At 59.4% G+C, this 13,670-nt stretch overlaps 1 protein-coding gene across 1 annotated transcript; it reads right to left on the reverse strand.

The window, feature by feature from the left end:
* Nucleotides 1-12: 12 nt before the first annotated feature.
* Nucleotides 13-10,451, reverse strand: LOC135364676 (carcinoembryonic antigen-related cell adhesion molecule 21-like). The gene is made up of 5 exons (XM_064593563.1): nucleotides 10,254-10,451; nucleotides 3,776-4,168; nucleotides 1,888-2,184; nucleotides 93-215; nucleotides 13-32 (listed from the first exon to the last, which is right to left on the reverse strand). The coding sequence occupies exons 1-5, from the start codon at nucleotides 10,324-10,326 to the stop codon at nucleotides 13-15; spliced, it is 906 nt and encodes a 301-aa protein (XP_064449633.1). The 5' UTR covers nucleotides 10,327-10,451.
* Between the last annotated feature and the right edge of the window lie 3,219 nt (nucleotides 10,452-13,670).

Genomic DNA, 13,670 nt, shown 5'->3' on the forward strand with positions numbered 1-13,670 from the left:
ACCAGCCGCCACCTACAGGGACATGCCCTGAGCTGCAAAATGCAGGAGAAAGGGTGTCCAGGGTCCAGTGGGGGAGGGAAAGTGCAACCTGCCTCTCCCAGGCTTCAAGTTCTTCTTCCCACGTCTCTTCCAAAGATATAGTCCAGCTCCGAGGATCAGCAGCACGGCCACAATGGCCCCCAGGATGCCTCCCAGGAGGGCAGTGCCAGCCTGTCCTGGTTGAAGAAGGACAGAGTGAAGAAGGTTAAGACACAGAGAACTGAAGTGGGGACAGGAGAGAGAGGGACACAGGTGTCTACCAATGCAGTCAGTTAATGCTGTCAGGAACTAGAACTTCTGCTTGAAGTGAAGAGTGAAGAAGGTTAAGACACAGAGAACTGAGGACGCCCATTGCCAGGCACATGGAGACGTCTGAAGGGACCTGGTCAGAAGCCGCAGAGGGAGGAGCATGGCAGGTGCTTTCACTCAGCCAGTTCCTGAGCTCCTGCCTGGGACCGAGGTGCTGAGAGGAACAGGACATGGTGCCCACCCTTGAGGAGCTCCTCAGCGGGGGAAGGGCTGAGAACATGCCAGAGGCAGCCAGCCAGAGCCATGCCAGGGCACGAGAGCTTTACAGCTTGTACCCAGGTCCTCAGGGAGGGCCTCCTGGAGGAGGTGATGGGGAAACCTTGTCTCGAGGGAGGAGTAGGAGTTCCCCGATATTCAGGGTGGGTGCGGCATTCCAGGAAGGAGAGCCATGAACAGGATGTCTGGGTCAACTCTCCAGCCCTGGGAGCAGCCAGCAGCCCCTGGGGCAGGTGGGAGAGGGACCAGGCAGGGAGGAGTCCGGTAGGAGGATGAGACGGAGGCAGGAGCCTCTTTCCAGAGGGTCCAGTGGGTCACTGAGCCATGAGCTTCCTCTGGCATCAGGGATGCTGAGGTAGCAGGTCCAGCTGCCTCCTCTCCCAGCCTCACCTTGTCCCCCAGCAGCTGGAGGAGGGGGTGGAGGGGTGAGGGGGCACAGGGGGAACCAGGTCATTCATTCATTCATACATTCAGGGACACAGTGACTGTGAGCAAACTGCCCGAGGCCGAGGGTGGGACAGACATTCAAAGTAGAAGCAGACATGACCCCTGCCCTCCAGAGGTTCAGGCTACAGAGGAGACTGATTCTGGGCCAGAGCATCAGCTCTCAGTGTGGGGTCACTGACTGCTCCTTAGAGGAGACGAGGTGTGAGGGCAGGACAGCAGCAGCTCCTGCAGGGCCCTGAGCCATCCAGGCTGAGGAGCCCCTGTGCAAACTCTCTTCATGCTGGAACTGCACCCAGCACGTGGCCCTGTGGGACTGCTTGGATCACAGGGTCCCCGAGCCAGCTACAGGGAAGGGGTCCCTGGACAGGAAGAAGTGGGGGAGTGGAGGACTCCTGATTTGGAAGGGCCGAGGGCAGAGGGAGGGGCCTGAGCCGAGGCTGGAAGCTGAGGACAGCAGGACCCAGCCAGGAATGCAGGCAAGCAGGTGGGTGTGAAGTGTGTCCGTGAGACCAGAAACGGGCAGAGGAACCCCGAGCCCTGAATCCTGATTCACTGGCTCAGACCCCTCAGATGGCACAGACCACTGACACCCCCAACTCGCTTCTCCTGAAAACCACCCTGGACACACAGGGAATGATGGATGAGGGTGGGGAAAGGTACCTGCTGGGTGCTGCCTGGACCAGCAGGGGTGAGAGGTAGGGAGGAAGGGGAGGGACACTGAGAAAGGCAGGAGCATGTTGGATGTGCCTGCCAGAGTCCTGGAGTGTGACCAGGTAGCAGGTGGTGACATAAACGTGGAAGACAGAGGCCGGGAACCCTCACCCAGGGCTGCCTGAGCTCCCGGAGAGCCCCTCCCCTCTGGCAGGATGCACTCACCGTGGACACAAATGTTCCCAAGGCCCCGGGTGGCAGTTTTCTGGTCCACCTGGTTGCTGACCACACAGGTGAGGCTGGAGCTGGGCTGGCTCAGGGACAGGTTCACAGCCAGGGTCCAGGGGTTGGGGGCTGGTCCTGGGGAAGGTCTCTGCTCCAGCTCCTTGGGGAGACCCTCGCTCTCCCAGGACACGATCAGGTCCTCCCTGGTTCCCGTGGTGTCACACTCCACAGTGACGTTGCACCAGCCTGGTGTGAGGGACAGAACCGTGGCCCGGATCTGGGGAAGAGGCGCGGGCTCTGGGGTGGGAGGGACAAGAGGACAGAGCTGCACGTGAGTGGAGAACATCCCAGCTCATGCTTTCTCCTGCGGTATCTCCCTGAAGCTCTGGCTTCCTCCCCCTAAGGATGGTGATTGCATTTTACAGATAACACAACACTGACCCAAAAACATAGCAAGTGCCAATAAGGAAGGGAGCCACTGAGTTCAGCTCTATGTGATTTCACTAGACTAAACAGGTCTTAAAAATCTCCCTTGATAAAATAAATGCTAGATCCACCTACCGAAACCCATTAATTCTAAGACAGTGCAGTGTCACCTAGAAGAAGGGAAAGTTGTAAAAGATTTTCCTGGTCCAGACCCTGGCCCTGCTTCTCCTGCTCGAATGGTGCCCAGGACTGCACAGTCCCTGGTGCATTAGGCCACTGGACAGCTCTGGGAGCCCAGAAACAGCCCCAGACTCCCACCAGGAGAGACCGTGGTGGGGGACACAGTGGTGGTTCCTAGAAATGGCCTCCTTGAGTGTGGTCACATCATGCCCTGAACTTGGGTCCACCCAGAAAGACAAGGGACAGGGTGACTTCAGTCTTGGGAATCTCCCGGACCTGAGGCTGCAAAGGCCACTCTCTCGCGAGCAGGACGTCTCCCTGTGCAGAGGAGGGGGTGGGTGCAGGGAGAGAGAGCTGCTCACTGAGTGTCTGAGGAAGGGTTGTGTGTGACCTTCTCCTACATCTGTGGAGGTTCAGAGCTGGACCTGTGGAGTCTGAGAGTGAGCTGGCCTCGGGCTGGAGCTGAGAAGGACAAGGGGACGGGGCGGTGAGAACCACACGCGGGATTCCAGATCCTGCTAGGATGTCCTAGCAGTGTCCCCCAACCATGGCCACGTGCCGACCCTCAGAACCTGCAGGTGTCTTAGGTTCCATGGCAAAGGGAAAATGAGGCTGCGAACCAGCTGACCCTAAACGAGAGCTGGTCTGGAATCCCGGACAGGCCCTATGTAATCACAGGGTCCTCTCAAGTGGAAGGAGGCAGGAGAGGAGGTGGGAGGATGCAGCATCAGAGGGGCTCATCCCACCAGTGCCGGCTGTGAAGGGGGAGGAAGGGGCCACGAGCCAGGGGATGCGGGCGCCACTAGAAGGGGGGACGGGAACAGAAATGGATTCTCCCCGGGCCTCCAGAGAGGAGCACAGCCCTGCCGACACCTGGACCTCATGGCAGAGGCTCTGGGGTCTGACTCCTGCTCCACAGCCCAGGAGGACGCGCAGGTGGTGGTGTGGTCAGCCATGAGGGTCAGTCACCAGCCACAGCAGCACTGGACAGCTAATAGTCACACTGAGTGCCCTGAGTCCCGTGGGCACAGTGAGTGTTATGGCAAAATCCCCATCTCCCCCCATTCCCTGTTCCACTCCTGAAGCACCAAAGTGACTTATCCCTCGTGTGAGTCTCCGCTCTGCCTGCATTTGTGATGGACACACGGCATCCAATTTGAGCGGAGAAGATCATGTCTGAAGGCTGGGGTTGGGAAGGAATCCTGCAAGCGGGGTGCGTGGACACTCCCAGGGACAGAGGAAGGAGGTCAGCTATGGGACTGGGGGAGGGGCCGCCACGTACCGTAGACCCTCAGGTGGAAATCCTGGTCATGCTGTCTTCCTCTCCTGTAGGACTCTCGAGCTCGGTACCGCCCACTGTCCTCAAGGGTCAGGTTATCAATCCTCAGGGTCGTTACGTTGAGCACATGGACCCTCTTCTCGAACTTGTCCTGCAAGTTGACCCATTCTGGAACATCTGTCCCAGGAAACACGTGCAGCATGGCTATGTAGTTTGACCCGGATACAATGCCCCATGAAATCTTCTCCAGCTCGACCTCTGGAAGTAATTCTGGACTTCTGATCACATGAAACCACACAGAAGCTCCTTGAGTCCCCTTCACAGAAACAGGGATTCCAGAATCCTCAACTCCAGAAACATGGGCTCCAGAACTCTGGGTCACAGCACTGCAGACGCCTAGGACATAAGACAGAAAATGTGAGTGGTTTTTGCCAAGAATAAAGGAGAAAACCCTAGAACCCATCTTCTTCATGAAATCCATCCTATGTGCTCTCCTTGAGTCTTGGAAGGCAGGACGGTGCCATGAACCTGAGGCGAGGCTGGAATCCCTCCTGGTCCCCGGGGAGCATCCCTTGAACAGGTCACGTGAACTTGCTCCCCTGCACTGTCCTGAGCCCTAACAGCGAGAGCATGAATGTCAGGAGATCTGGGATCCGAAGCACGAGCACATTTTCCGTCCACACCGAGTGCATCTCTGCAGGAGGCAGTTTCTCACAGGGCTACAGAGACCCCTCCTGCCCATAGGCCGTGCAAGCTCTGTCCCTGGACTGGGGGCCGCCCCCAGGGACTCGCCTCTAAGGAGCCGTGTGCCTCCAACATGATGGAATGCCCTCAGGGACAGCAGGTCCTACAAGGGTGTGACAGGGTCTTGCGCTCACTCTGTCTCCTGCTCGCTCTGATGAAGCCCGCCGCCGTGTTGTGGGCAGCCCCGTGGAAAGACCCCCATGAGGAGGGACGGAGGGCAGCCTCGGCCAACAGCCAGGGAGGGGTGAGGCCTCCGTCCAGCAGACACAGGAAGACTACCCGCGGGAGCCTGGACGCACATCTCCCGGGTGACCCTTGAGCTCCCTGCAGCCCCAGCCAGACCTTAGTGTCCGTCCCAGACACCCCGGGCCTGAGACCCAGCCAAGCCCCCCTGGGTCCTGACCCACTCGAGCTGGGAGCCCACACCTGGTGTGTGTCCAGGCGCCGAGGGGGCGGCTGGTTACCCCAGCAGGTGACAGCCAGGGAGAGGTGAGGCCCCAATCTGGCCCCCACAAGGTCCACTGAGTTGGGTCACTGACACGGCTAGGCTACCCCATCCCTCCTAGCATGTCGGGACACTAATGTCATGAGTCCCACAGCACAGCGTTCAGTCCCTCTCCGTATTGGCCCAAACCTTGATTTTGTACTCTCATCCTCCAGAACTGTGTGAATAAAAGATTCTGTTGTTTAAGCTGCCGGGTCTATGCTGTCTTCTTTTGACAGCCCCAGGTAACTGAGGCAGGAGCCCAGCTAGCATGGCCCCCACGCCATGTGGACCGGGTGAGGGCTCCTGGGGATCCAGGCCTGGGCTCTTGGCCAGCAGGTCCCTGAGGCGTGAGCTCTGGGGTGAGACAGACCTGTGTTCAGGTTCCAGATCTGCCCTTTACCAGCTGAGAGGCCTTGGGCGATTTCCTCAACTGTCTAAGCCTCGAGGTCCCGCATGGGAAGCACGGGGACGAGAGCTGAGCGTGTCCACGGGGCTCCTGCAAGGATTAAATGTGACGACACAGGAAAATCACCCACAGTAAGTGTTTCCTTGTCGCCGTCCTCACTGTATTAGGGCCTGGGGGGGAACTGACAGGTAGCGGGATCCACCTGCCGCTTGCTCACCCGAGACCAGGGTTCCCCATGAACGTGATTCCCATTCCCTACATTTCAGCGGCTCCGTCAGATGCTGAGCGTCTAAGGATCCCAGGACAACCCACTGAAGGTGGCGGGTTGCAGAGTGTTGTCCCCGTTCCAAGGATGGGAAGGTTGTATTTCAGCCACACTCAGCAGCTTTTAAATTGTGTTAAATGTTAAGCAGATTCTGCATTCCAGTAAAGGAGGGGCGCTGGAGATGGAAATGCATCCTCTCTCCGACCTCTGAGCCCCGCTGCCCAGTTGCCCTTCCCACAGGCCTGTGCTCTTCCAGGTTAGAGTGTGTCCCTCCGGAGGGGGTCTCTGCACTGACAGGCACCTACGTGTGTCTCCACGTGCCCGACCCCACGCCGCCCGCTGCTCTGCTCCCCCCTCTTCTCTGCACGGCTCGGGCAGGGCTGCACCTGCGTCTGCACGCGGGCAAGAGTCTTGTGATCAGCTGCCCACGGCCCCACGTGGGCTCTAGTTCCTTCCACGTGTGCCGGGCAGTCAGGGTGCTCTTGTCCCTGCAAACACGGTCCCACTGAGCAGCCTGGGATTGGAGGCTCTGCACACACGGATGTCCGCACGTCACACGCGGGGGCACATCCGTCACACTCGGTGCACAGAATTCGACAGGTGCACATGCCTCACCCATGGGGGTGTACCTGTTGTAGGCGGGGCATGCGTGTCACTCACAGGGCATGTCTATCTCGTGCTGATGGACACACAGCACGTGGGAGCGTATTCTGCCTCACACACGGGGGCACATCCATCACACTCGGGTGTTCATACGTCACACACACGGGCATATACATCACACGCTGGTTCATCCACACCACACTTAGTGTATATAGGTCACACACGGTGTGTAGACACTGGGATAACCCCTGGGTGGGTCTAATGGACCAAAGGCAGGTCCATCTCAGCCTCTGACAGACCTTGCTCATCGTCCTCCCGAGAGCGACCCCCACTGCTCTCCTCCCAGTAATGCTTAGGTTTCCCACCAACACACGGTGACCGAACTTTCTGCCCTTTGCAACATTGATAAGGGAAAATAATATCACTTCGTATTGGAATGAGCATTCCTCCTGTACATGAACCCGGTCACCATGTCCCATGACTATTGATCTCCTTTTCTGGCCGCTGTGAGCTGTCGGCTCATGTCCTCTGCCCGTGATTCTGTTTTTCTTATTAGCATGTAGAGCTAGACTTGTATTAGTAAGATTAGTAAGATTAGTAAGTTTTCCAACAAAATAATATAAACAGTTTCCGGCTTGCCTTTCATCATTATCTCTGGACTATTCGCCCTGCCATTGTCCTCATGAAGTTAAACAGATGGATCATTTAAGGCTTACTGGTTTACCTCTGGCATCAAAAGATCACCCCCCACCTCAAAGTATGCTCCTAATTCTCTCTTGTTTCCTTCCAGAGCCTTCTTATTTCAGTGTTCGTGTGTGAGTCTGACACACAGGGAGTGTGCTGGGGTCAGACCGGGAGGTCAGGTGCAGCAGGGCGGTCGGTAGCCTGGACGGGAGGGTCCGGGAGGCGTGAGACCAGGTCCTCCGACCCGTGAGCGTGTGGACAGGAGCAGTCCCGTGACCTCCCTGCCTTCAGCCTTCCCTCTGGGACAGGGACATAATAGCCGTGCTGCCCTCCCAGAATGAGTGCTAGGGTTTCAGGAGAGGGAGGCCTTCCCATCCCAGTGAGCAGCTCTCACGACCACGACGGTTATTCTTGACCAAGCACACCTGGGATCAGCCCGGCCTTCCCGGACCCAGGATGGAGCCCATGTCTCTGCCCGAGCTGCCCCTCTCGGGGGCTCCTCCTGGGGTCACGGATGGGCCCCCGGGACACAGACATCCATGGTGTGACCCTATCGGTGTCCACGGGGAGCCAAAGTCCGGCCAGGGCCTTCCTGACCGAGAGGACTCTCCTGACTCTGTCCACAGCAGCTGGCTTCCGTGGCCCCTGTCCCGTCCCCCGTCACCAGGTAGCCGAGACCCCCGAGCTGCTGGGCAGAGTGGTGGAGATGGAGGGAGGACCAGCTACGCGTTCTCCCACGCACGGCTGAGAACAATGTCTACTGTGCCCTCGACTTGGTGTGGGCACGTCCCCTCTGCTCAATGGGTCGTCTTGTGATTGGAAAGTATTCTGTGCTCATCCAAAGTGATCCTACGGATCCTGGGGTTGATTCAAGTAGAAGTTCCAGGGGTGCCTCCTCCCAAAAGTCAGCACCATCAAGGATGTGCGTCCTCTCTCTATGCGGCCACAAACACGATAAACCCGTGCACACACAGGACATCTGGGTAAATCGATCGGGGTTCCTGGTGGCCCGTAAAGGGCTGGACTTTGACTCTTCCTGTGACCGGGCTTCCTCATGAATTCATGCACAGAACAACAGTGTCCTGTCACACCCGGGTCCCCACCCCAGTCCAGGCGGCCAGGGCTCATCTCCTGTGGAAATGTGCAGAGTCTGGTGCACACAGGATCCTAACCCCGAGTCAGAGAAGCAGGCTTGTTCCAACAGGGGGGCTGTGCCTAGGGCTCCCCGAGGGATAGCGGTTCCGTCCACAGGGCGGCACCTGCCCGCCGGCTGCTCCCCAGGAATTCTGAGCCCACCCCGTCCCTCTCAGTGCCGCCCCCCGTGGGTCAGAGGGGTCCGCCCCAGGGGGACAGGGAGACAGAAGCTGGCGGTGCTGGTGACCACAGGCAGCACCTGCGCGGCTCCTGCCAGGCGGTTCGTGCCCAGCTTCTCAGCGGCTCCTGCTGCACCTCGCTGTCCTGAGCGGGCCGTGCCGACCGGGGTCCACACACTGGGGCGGGAGCCAGGGTCCTGCAGCCGGTGCTCTGCAGACCCCGCTCAGGGGCAGAGACAGAGACGGCAGAGGCCAGAGGATTGCCGGGGGCCTCGAAGAGAGCATCCCCTCCCTCCTTGGAGGGCTGAGGCTGGGACCACAGAAAGGCCTGGGCTCTGGGTTCTGAAGGGGCCCCAAGCAGGCTCCCAGCTGTCAGTCCCTGTCAGGACGCAGGACGAGCACAGGACGGGAGGAAGACACAGAGCAGAGGTCTTGGGGAAGCGACAGGCCAGTCCCGTCTGGGGGGAGACTCCCAGTCCCAGAATGTCACAGCTGGAGGGTCTTCGAGGGGACCTTTCACAGAGGATGGGCTCCCTCGGGGGGGAACTTGTCCCGGGTCACACTGGGCAGAGCCGGACCTGGAGCCGGCTTCCCTCTCCCCCAGCCCAGTGCCTCCCCTGCAGGGAGCTGCCCTACAGCCCTCCCCTGCCCTCCCCCTGCCCAGGGCTCCTCCCTCCCAGCACTGCTGTCTGGTCATTGGGGTCTGAGCAGTTCTGGGTCTCACCCCCCAGCTTTTGTGCCGGGAGAGGGGACTGCAGTACTCAGTGGGCTTTGGCAGGGCAGGGACGTGGGGTAGCTGCGGGTTAACCAGCACCTGCTGGAAAGGGGGGAACCCGGGAGAGAGGAGGCTCAGCCCTCAGGCTGCCGGGGAGGAACTGCCCAGAAGCTGGACGAGAGCATGAGCTTGAGGAAGCTGGACGCCCACGCAGGACGGGAGGAAGGCCCGAGAGCTCTCAGATCTGCAGAAGGTGCTGATCCCAAAGAGGGTCAGAGGGTCAGGGGCGGGGCGGCAGTGAGCAAGAGAATCAGAGAATATTTAAATAAGATGAAATTCAGGATTGAACCACCAACATAACATTTTTTCCATTTCTCTCTTTTCCTTCCTTCCTTCTGTACCTCCCTTCCTTCCTTGGTTGCTTTCTTTCTCAATCTTCCAACCTAGATGTTCATGGAGGAAACTCTGTAATATCTCATATGTTTCCAGTTCAATAAAATTGAAAAGTAGAGAAAGCCCACATCAGACAGGAAGTTACCTTGTTAAAGGGATCTCAACTCCATGCAAATCTCATTTTCTAATGAGGAAAGACCCTGTTTACAGATGTCCTGTGATTCCAGAAATGTCCTAGAATCCCTGCAGCTCAGGGAGGGGTGTTTCACTCAAACCAACGTTACAGACAATAAAAGCTTTCCACACTCTCCTCAGAATTCACAGTTGTGGAGATCTTAGTGTTTTCTCTTTTGTTCTTATTTAATTTGTTAAACAGAAGCAGATGGCCTCGGATGAAGGAATAACTGGAATTTTGGGCTTCCATTAGGACCAGCTTTCTTTGAGTTCCCTTTTTGTGTTCCTTCTGCTTCCCTCCCATTCCCCACTCCCCGTCAACCCCACCGGGAGCCCCATCATCAGTCTCCTGTTCCGGGCTCACCCTTACACACGCAGGTGGGCGCAGACGTTGAATTCTGGAGGCTCCTTTCCTTCTGTTGCAAACAGAATGTCACTGGATTCAGGCCCTCATCTTGCCCAAGGAGCCAGACTAGAGCAGCTTCCTCAGCTCAGATGGGGGGGCTCTGGGTCGGCCCTCCTGCACACAGCAGCTGCAGAGGCTGCCCAGTCCCCTGGGCATGGCAGGCGGGGGTGCCCATCCCCACCGCTGGGTCCCCCGCGGCCCCTCCTATCTCTCCTCCATTCCTCTCCCCAGGAGGCTCCTGCCTCCCTGCCCACCCAGCGGCCCCCCTCCCAGGGAGCCCGGGCCACTCACTGAGGAGGAGGCTGGTGAATCCCAGGAGCCAGGAGGCTCCGCAGAGGTGGGGGTCTTCTGAGCAGGTGCCCATGGCCGGCTGTCTCCCTGCTGGCTCGGCCTGGGCCAACAAGGGTATAGAGGAAACATCCAGAACTGAGAAGCAAGAAAGGAGGAAAACGTTCACTGAGAAGAGCCCTTAGCTCCTCCCCACCCCAAGGGCGGGGCTAACTGTTAGTTCGGGGACCTCACTGTCCAGTGTAGAGTAAGCCATTCCCATCTCTCTTGTTATCTCAGCACCTGCAGTGGGGCCTCAGGAGATAACTGCAGAATAAATGGAGGAACAGCTCCCCACCCAAGGAGGCCTGGTGCTGGAGAGGTCCCGTCCCTGTGCTCACAACCAGCTTGGTGGTCTCCCCTCCCCAGCCTGCACCCCTAGGGCCCCCGACCTGTGTCTCTGGGTTCCCACTCAGCCCAGGACACCCTGCTCACCAGGGTCAGCCAATGTCCAGGCACTGAGTCACAGCCTAGGGCCAAGGACGTGGGGTCTCTCCTGCTTTGGGCCTGTCCTCTGTCTTTACACCATTTCACGAGTCACATTTCCTTTCTGATTTTCTAGGAACTTCAGTGTCAGGTGTGTAAGTGAGAAGCTGGGAGCCCGAGAACAAAGCCCTCCCGGGAAGTGTGCACCCCCACACCCCAATGCCCACGTGGGCGTGTCCCTACTGCAGGTCCCCAGGGCTCTGTCTGCAGCCGAGGGCCGGCCCTGCCCCCCCCACAGGACGAGCCCCCCCCAGGAGCAGCACCTCAGCTCCCCTTCCCTGTGAGGCTCCGCCAGCCCTGGGCCCGCGCTCACACACAGGCAGGGGTGGAGAGGGACACGCGGCTCTGGCCACAGGCTCGGCGGCCTCAGACTCATGGCACCTACGGACGGCCAGGCTGGCCTCTTCTTCCAGATGGGTTCCCACAACCTCTGAGAACCGTGGCCTCCCGTGCACCCCAGGGGAGCAGCTCCATCACTAACCCTGGCTGGTGCCCCTTTCCCTGCCCCCTGGGCTCTCCCTCAGCTGCTCAGACCCTCAGATCCTGAGGCTGGATCCCAGGACTGGCCCGCGGCCCCGCACTCAAGGTGGTCAGCCTGTTGGCTGTTAAACCCACTTTATGGATGTGAGACCTGAGTCCTGAGGGTTTGGACCACCTGCCAGAGGTCACCCAGCAGAGCAGGAGTCAGGGTCTGGACCCCTAACAAGGAACTCTGAGAAATCCAGCATCGCCGCCACTGTCCCATCCCACTGTTGGCCTCCAGCAAGTCACCGCTTCCCGTCTGGGCTCCCCCAAACTGCTCAGTGTCCCTCAGACCAGAGAGCACTCAAGCTCCCCTTGTTCCCCTGCTCCCAGCCAGTGATGGGGGATCCCTTCCATGGGCCGTCCCTGAGCCTCTTGGGGAGAAACTCCTTGGACGGAGTTCTAATCTGGGCAGCCCATCCCCTGGTCCCTTCAGGGTGATGGGGACCAAGTCAGCTATGCCCCTGTCCCTGTCCCCACAGCCCTGGGCGAGCTCTCTGAGGGTGAGAATTGTTTGCTTGTGGAAACCACAGCTTGGGGTGGGGCGCAGGGCCCGGAAGGGAGCCCCCAGAAGCTGCAGGCCGGGGACCCTGGAGGGTCAGCCAGCCCACATGCCATGCTGGGGCAGCCCCTGGGACTTTTTACACCTGCAGATACTAATCTCTGTCCCTTCCCACCGTCCTGTGCAGCAAGAGAGCTAAGGTCACCAGTCCTCTGTGAGTCTAGGTCTCTGTGGTTCACAAGCTCGTTCCCCGTGAGGGGCAGCGGGGGCTCAGGATTACCATCCATTTTACAGATGAGGAAAGTCAGGACCATTTAGGTGATCTGGAGCCCACAGTCTGGACACCTGGATGGGACAGAGCCTGGCCCAGGTCTCAGGCCTCCTAGGCCACTGGTCTTTCTAGACCCAAGTCCCTGGCAGTCCTTGAGAAGCCACACTGAGGGGGAGGGAGGCCAGACCTGACCCAGGGTACCCTCTCTCCTGTCTCACACCCCCAGGCAGAGGAAACAAGCCTGTGTTGGCATCTCTGTAGCCTCTGGGGTCCACAGCGGCCGTTTGCCGACCACAGCCGCCCCCCTGCACCTCCCGCAAGGTGCTGACCTGAGAAGCCCAGGCTGGTCTCCCAGCAGGGATCGGGGACCCTCAGTGACTTGAGCCGGGAGAGGCTGGTGGAAACCACCCTCCTTCCCTGGGGCATGAATGCTGTCCTCCTGCGGGGCCTGAGGGTCTGGCGTCACGGGGACCTTCCCCTTGCTCTTAACCTCCCCATCAGTCATTCCAACGCCATCACCTCAGAACCTGGGGAAGCCCACGAGTGCAGAGAAGCCTCCTGCCCTGACTGGGTCCAGTGCCCCTGCAGGGTTCCTGCCAGCCCAGCTTCCTGGGGACCCCACCCAACTGACCAGCCTGTCTCTCCTGCGGGGGGTCTGGGCTGGATAGTTCTCAGCATCTTCAGTGGGGCAGGAAGGACTGACCACCTGCACCAGCTTCTGCCGACCCCAGGGGCTCAGACCCCCCACTTGCCCTACAGGGAAGAGGGTGGGTTCTACGGATCCCCACTCGCAGCCCCCAAGAATGTGCCGGGGAACTTTGAGCCCCTCCATGGTGATACAGAGGGGAGGGGAGCCCCAGCAGGAGAGTTAATTGGGAAATAGCTCCCCATTCAGAGCAGTCCAGCCCCGACCCTCAGGACCTGAGAGTGGAAGCCCCACAGCCCCAGCCTGCCCACCTGTGCCCGCTCCCTGGGGTAAGACCCTTCCCTCCCGTCATCCCCATCACCTTTCTGCTGACCCTTCCAGGGGTAGCTCACAGGGCCCCAGCAGCCTGCCCTGTCCTGCCCCAGACTGGCTCCTGCCCTCCCCCTTCTGATGGAGGCCTGGGGTCCTGAGCTCAGGGGAGGCAGTCGGCCCGGCTCTCAGGCTGGTGCAGGTGCAGGTGCAGCTGAGGGGGGGTGTTGTTGTCTCCCCCTGTCCCAACCCTGCCCGTGAGGACAGTGTGGACTCACATACATGCTGGGTAAGACCAGCAGCTGTCTGCTAAACTGGGTGTGGCAACCATCAGTGGTGTCTGTTCAGCAGTGTTTACTAAGCACAGGTGTCCCTCAGGTGGCCTCAGTAACCATCTGCTGCCGTCCCTGAGCCCGCGGTGGCTTCCCAGGCAACTGGATCTGCCCATCACCTGCCCTGGGACAGACACTCCGCCTGAGGGCCCCACCCAGCTTCTGGGGAAGTGAGGGAGAGCTGCCCTCTGCGGGTTCCCCAGTGGCCCTGGGCAGTCAGGTACGCTGTCACCAGGTGAGTGCACAGCCTATCCTGTCCTGGGTGGTGCCCCATATCTTCAGGACCAAGCACAGCCCATCAGGGTTGGGGCCA

The sequence above is a fragment of the Mirounga angustirostris genome, unplaced genomic scaffold, assembly GCF_029215605.1.
Source record: "Mirounga angustirostris isolate CCGP_5_RB_7025 unplaced genomic scaffold, mMirAng1.0.hap1 SCAF_6, whole genome shotgun sequence".
NCBI lineage: Eukaryota > Metazoa > Chordata > Mammalia > Carnivora > Phocidae > Mirounga > Mirounga angustirostris.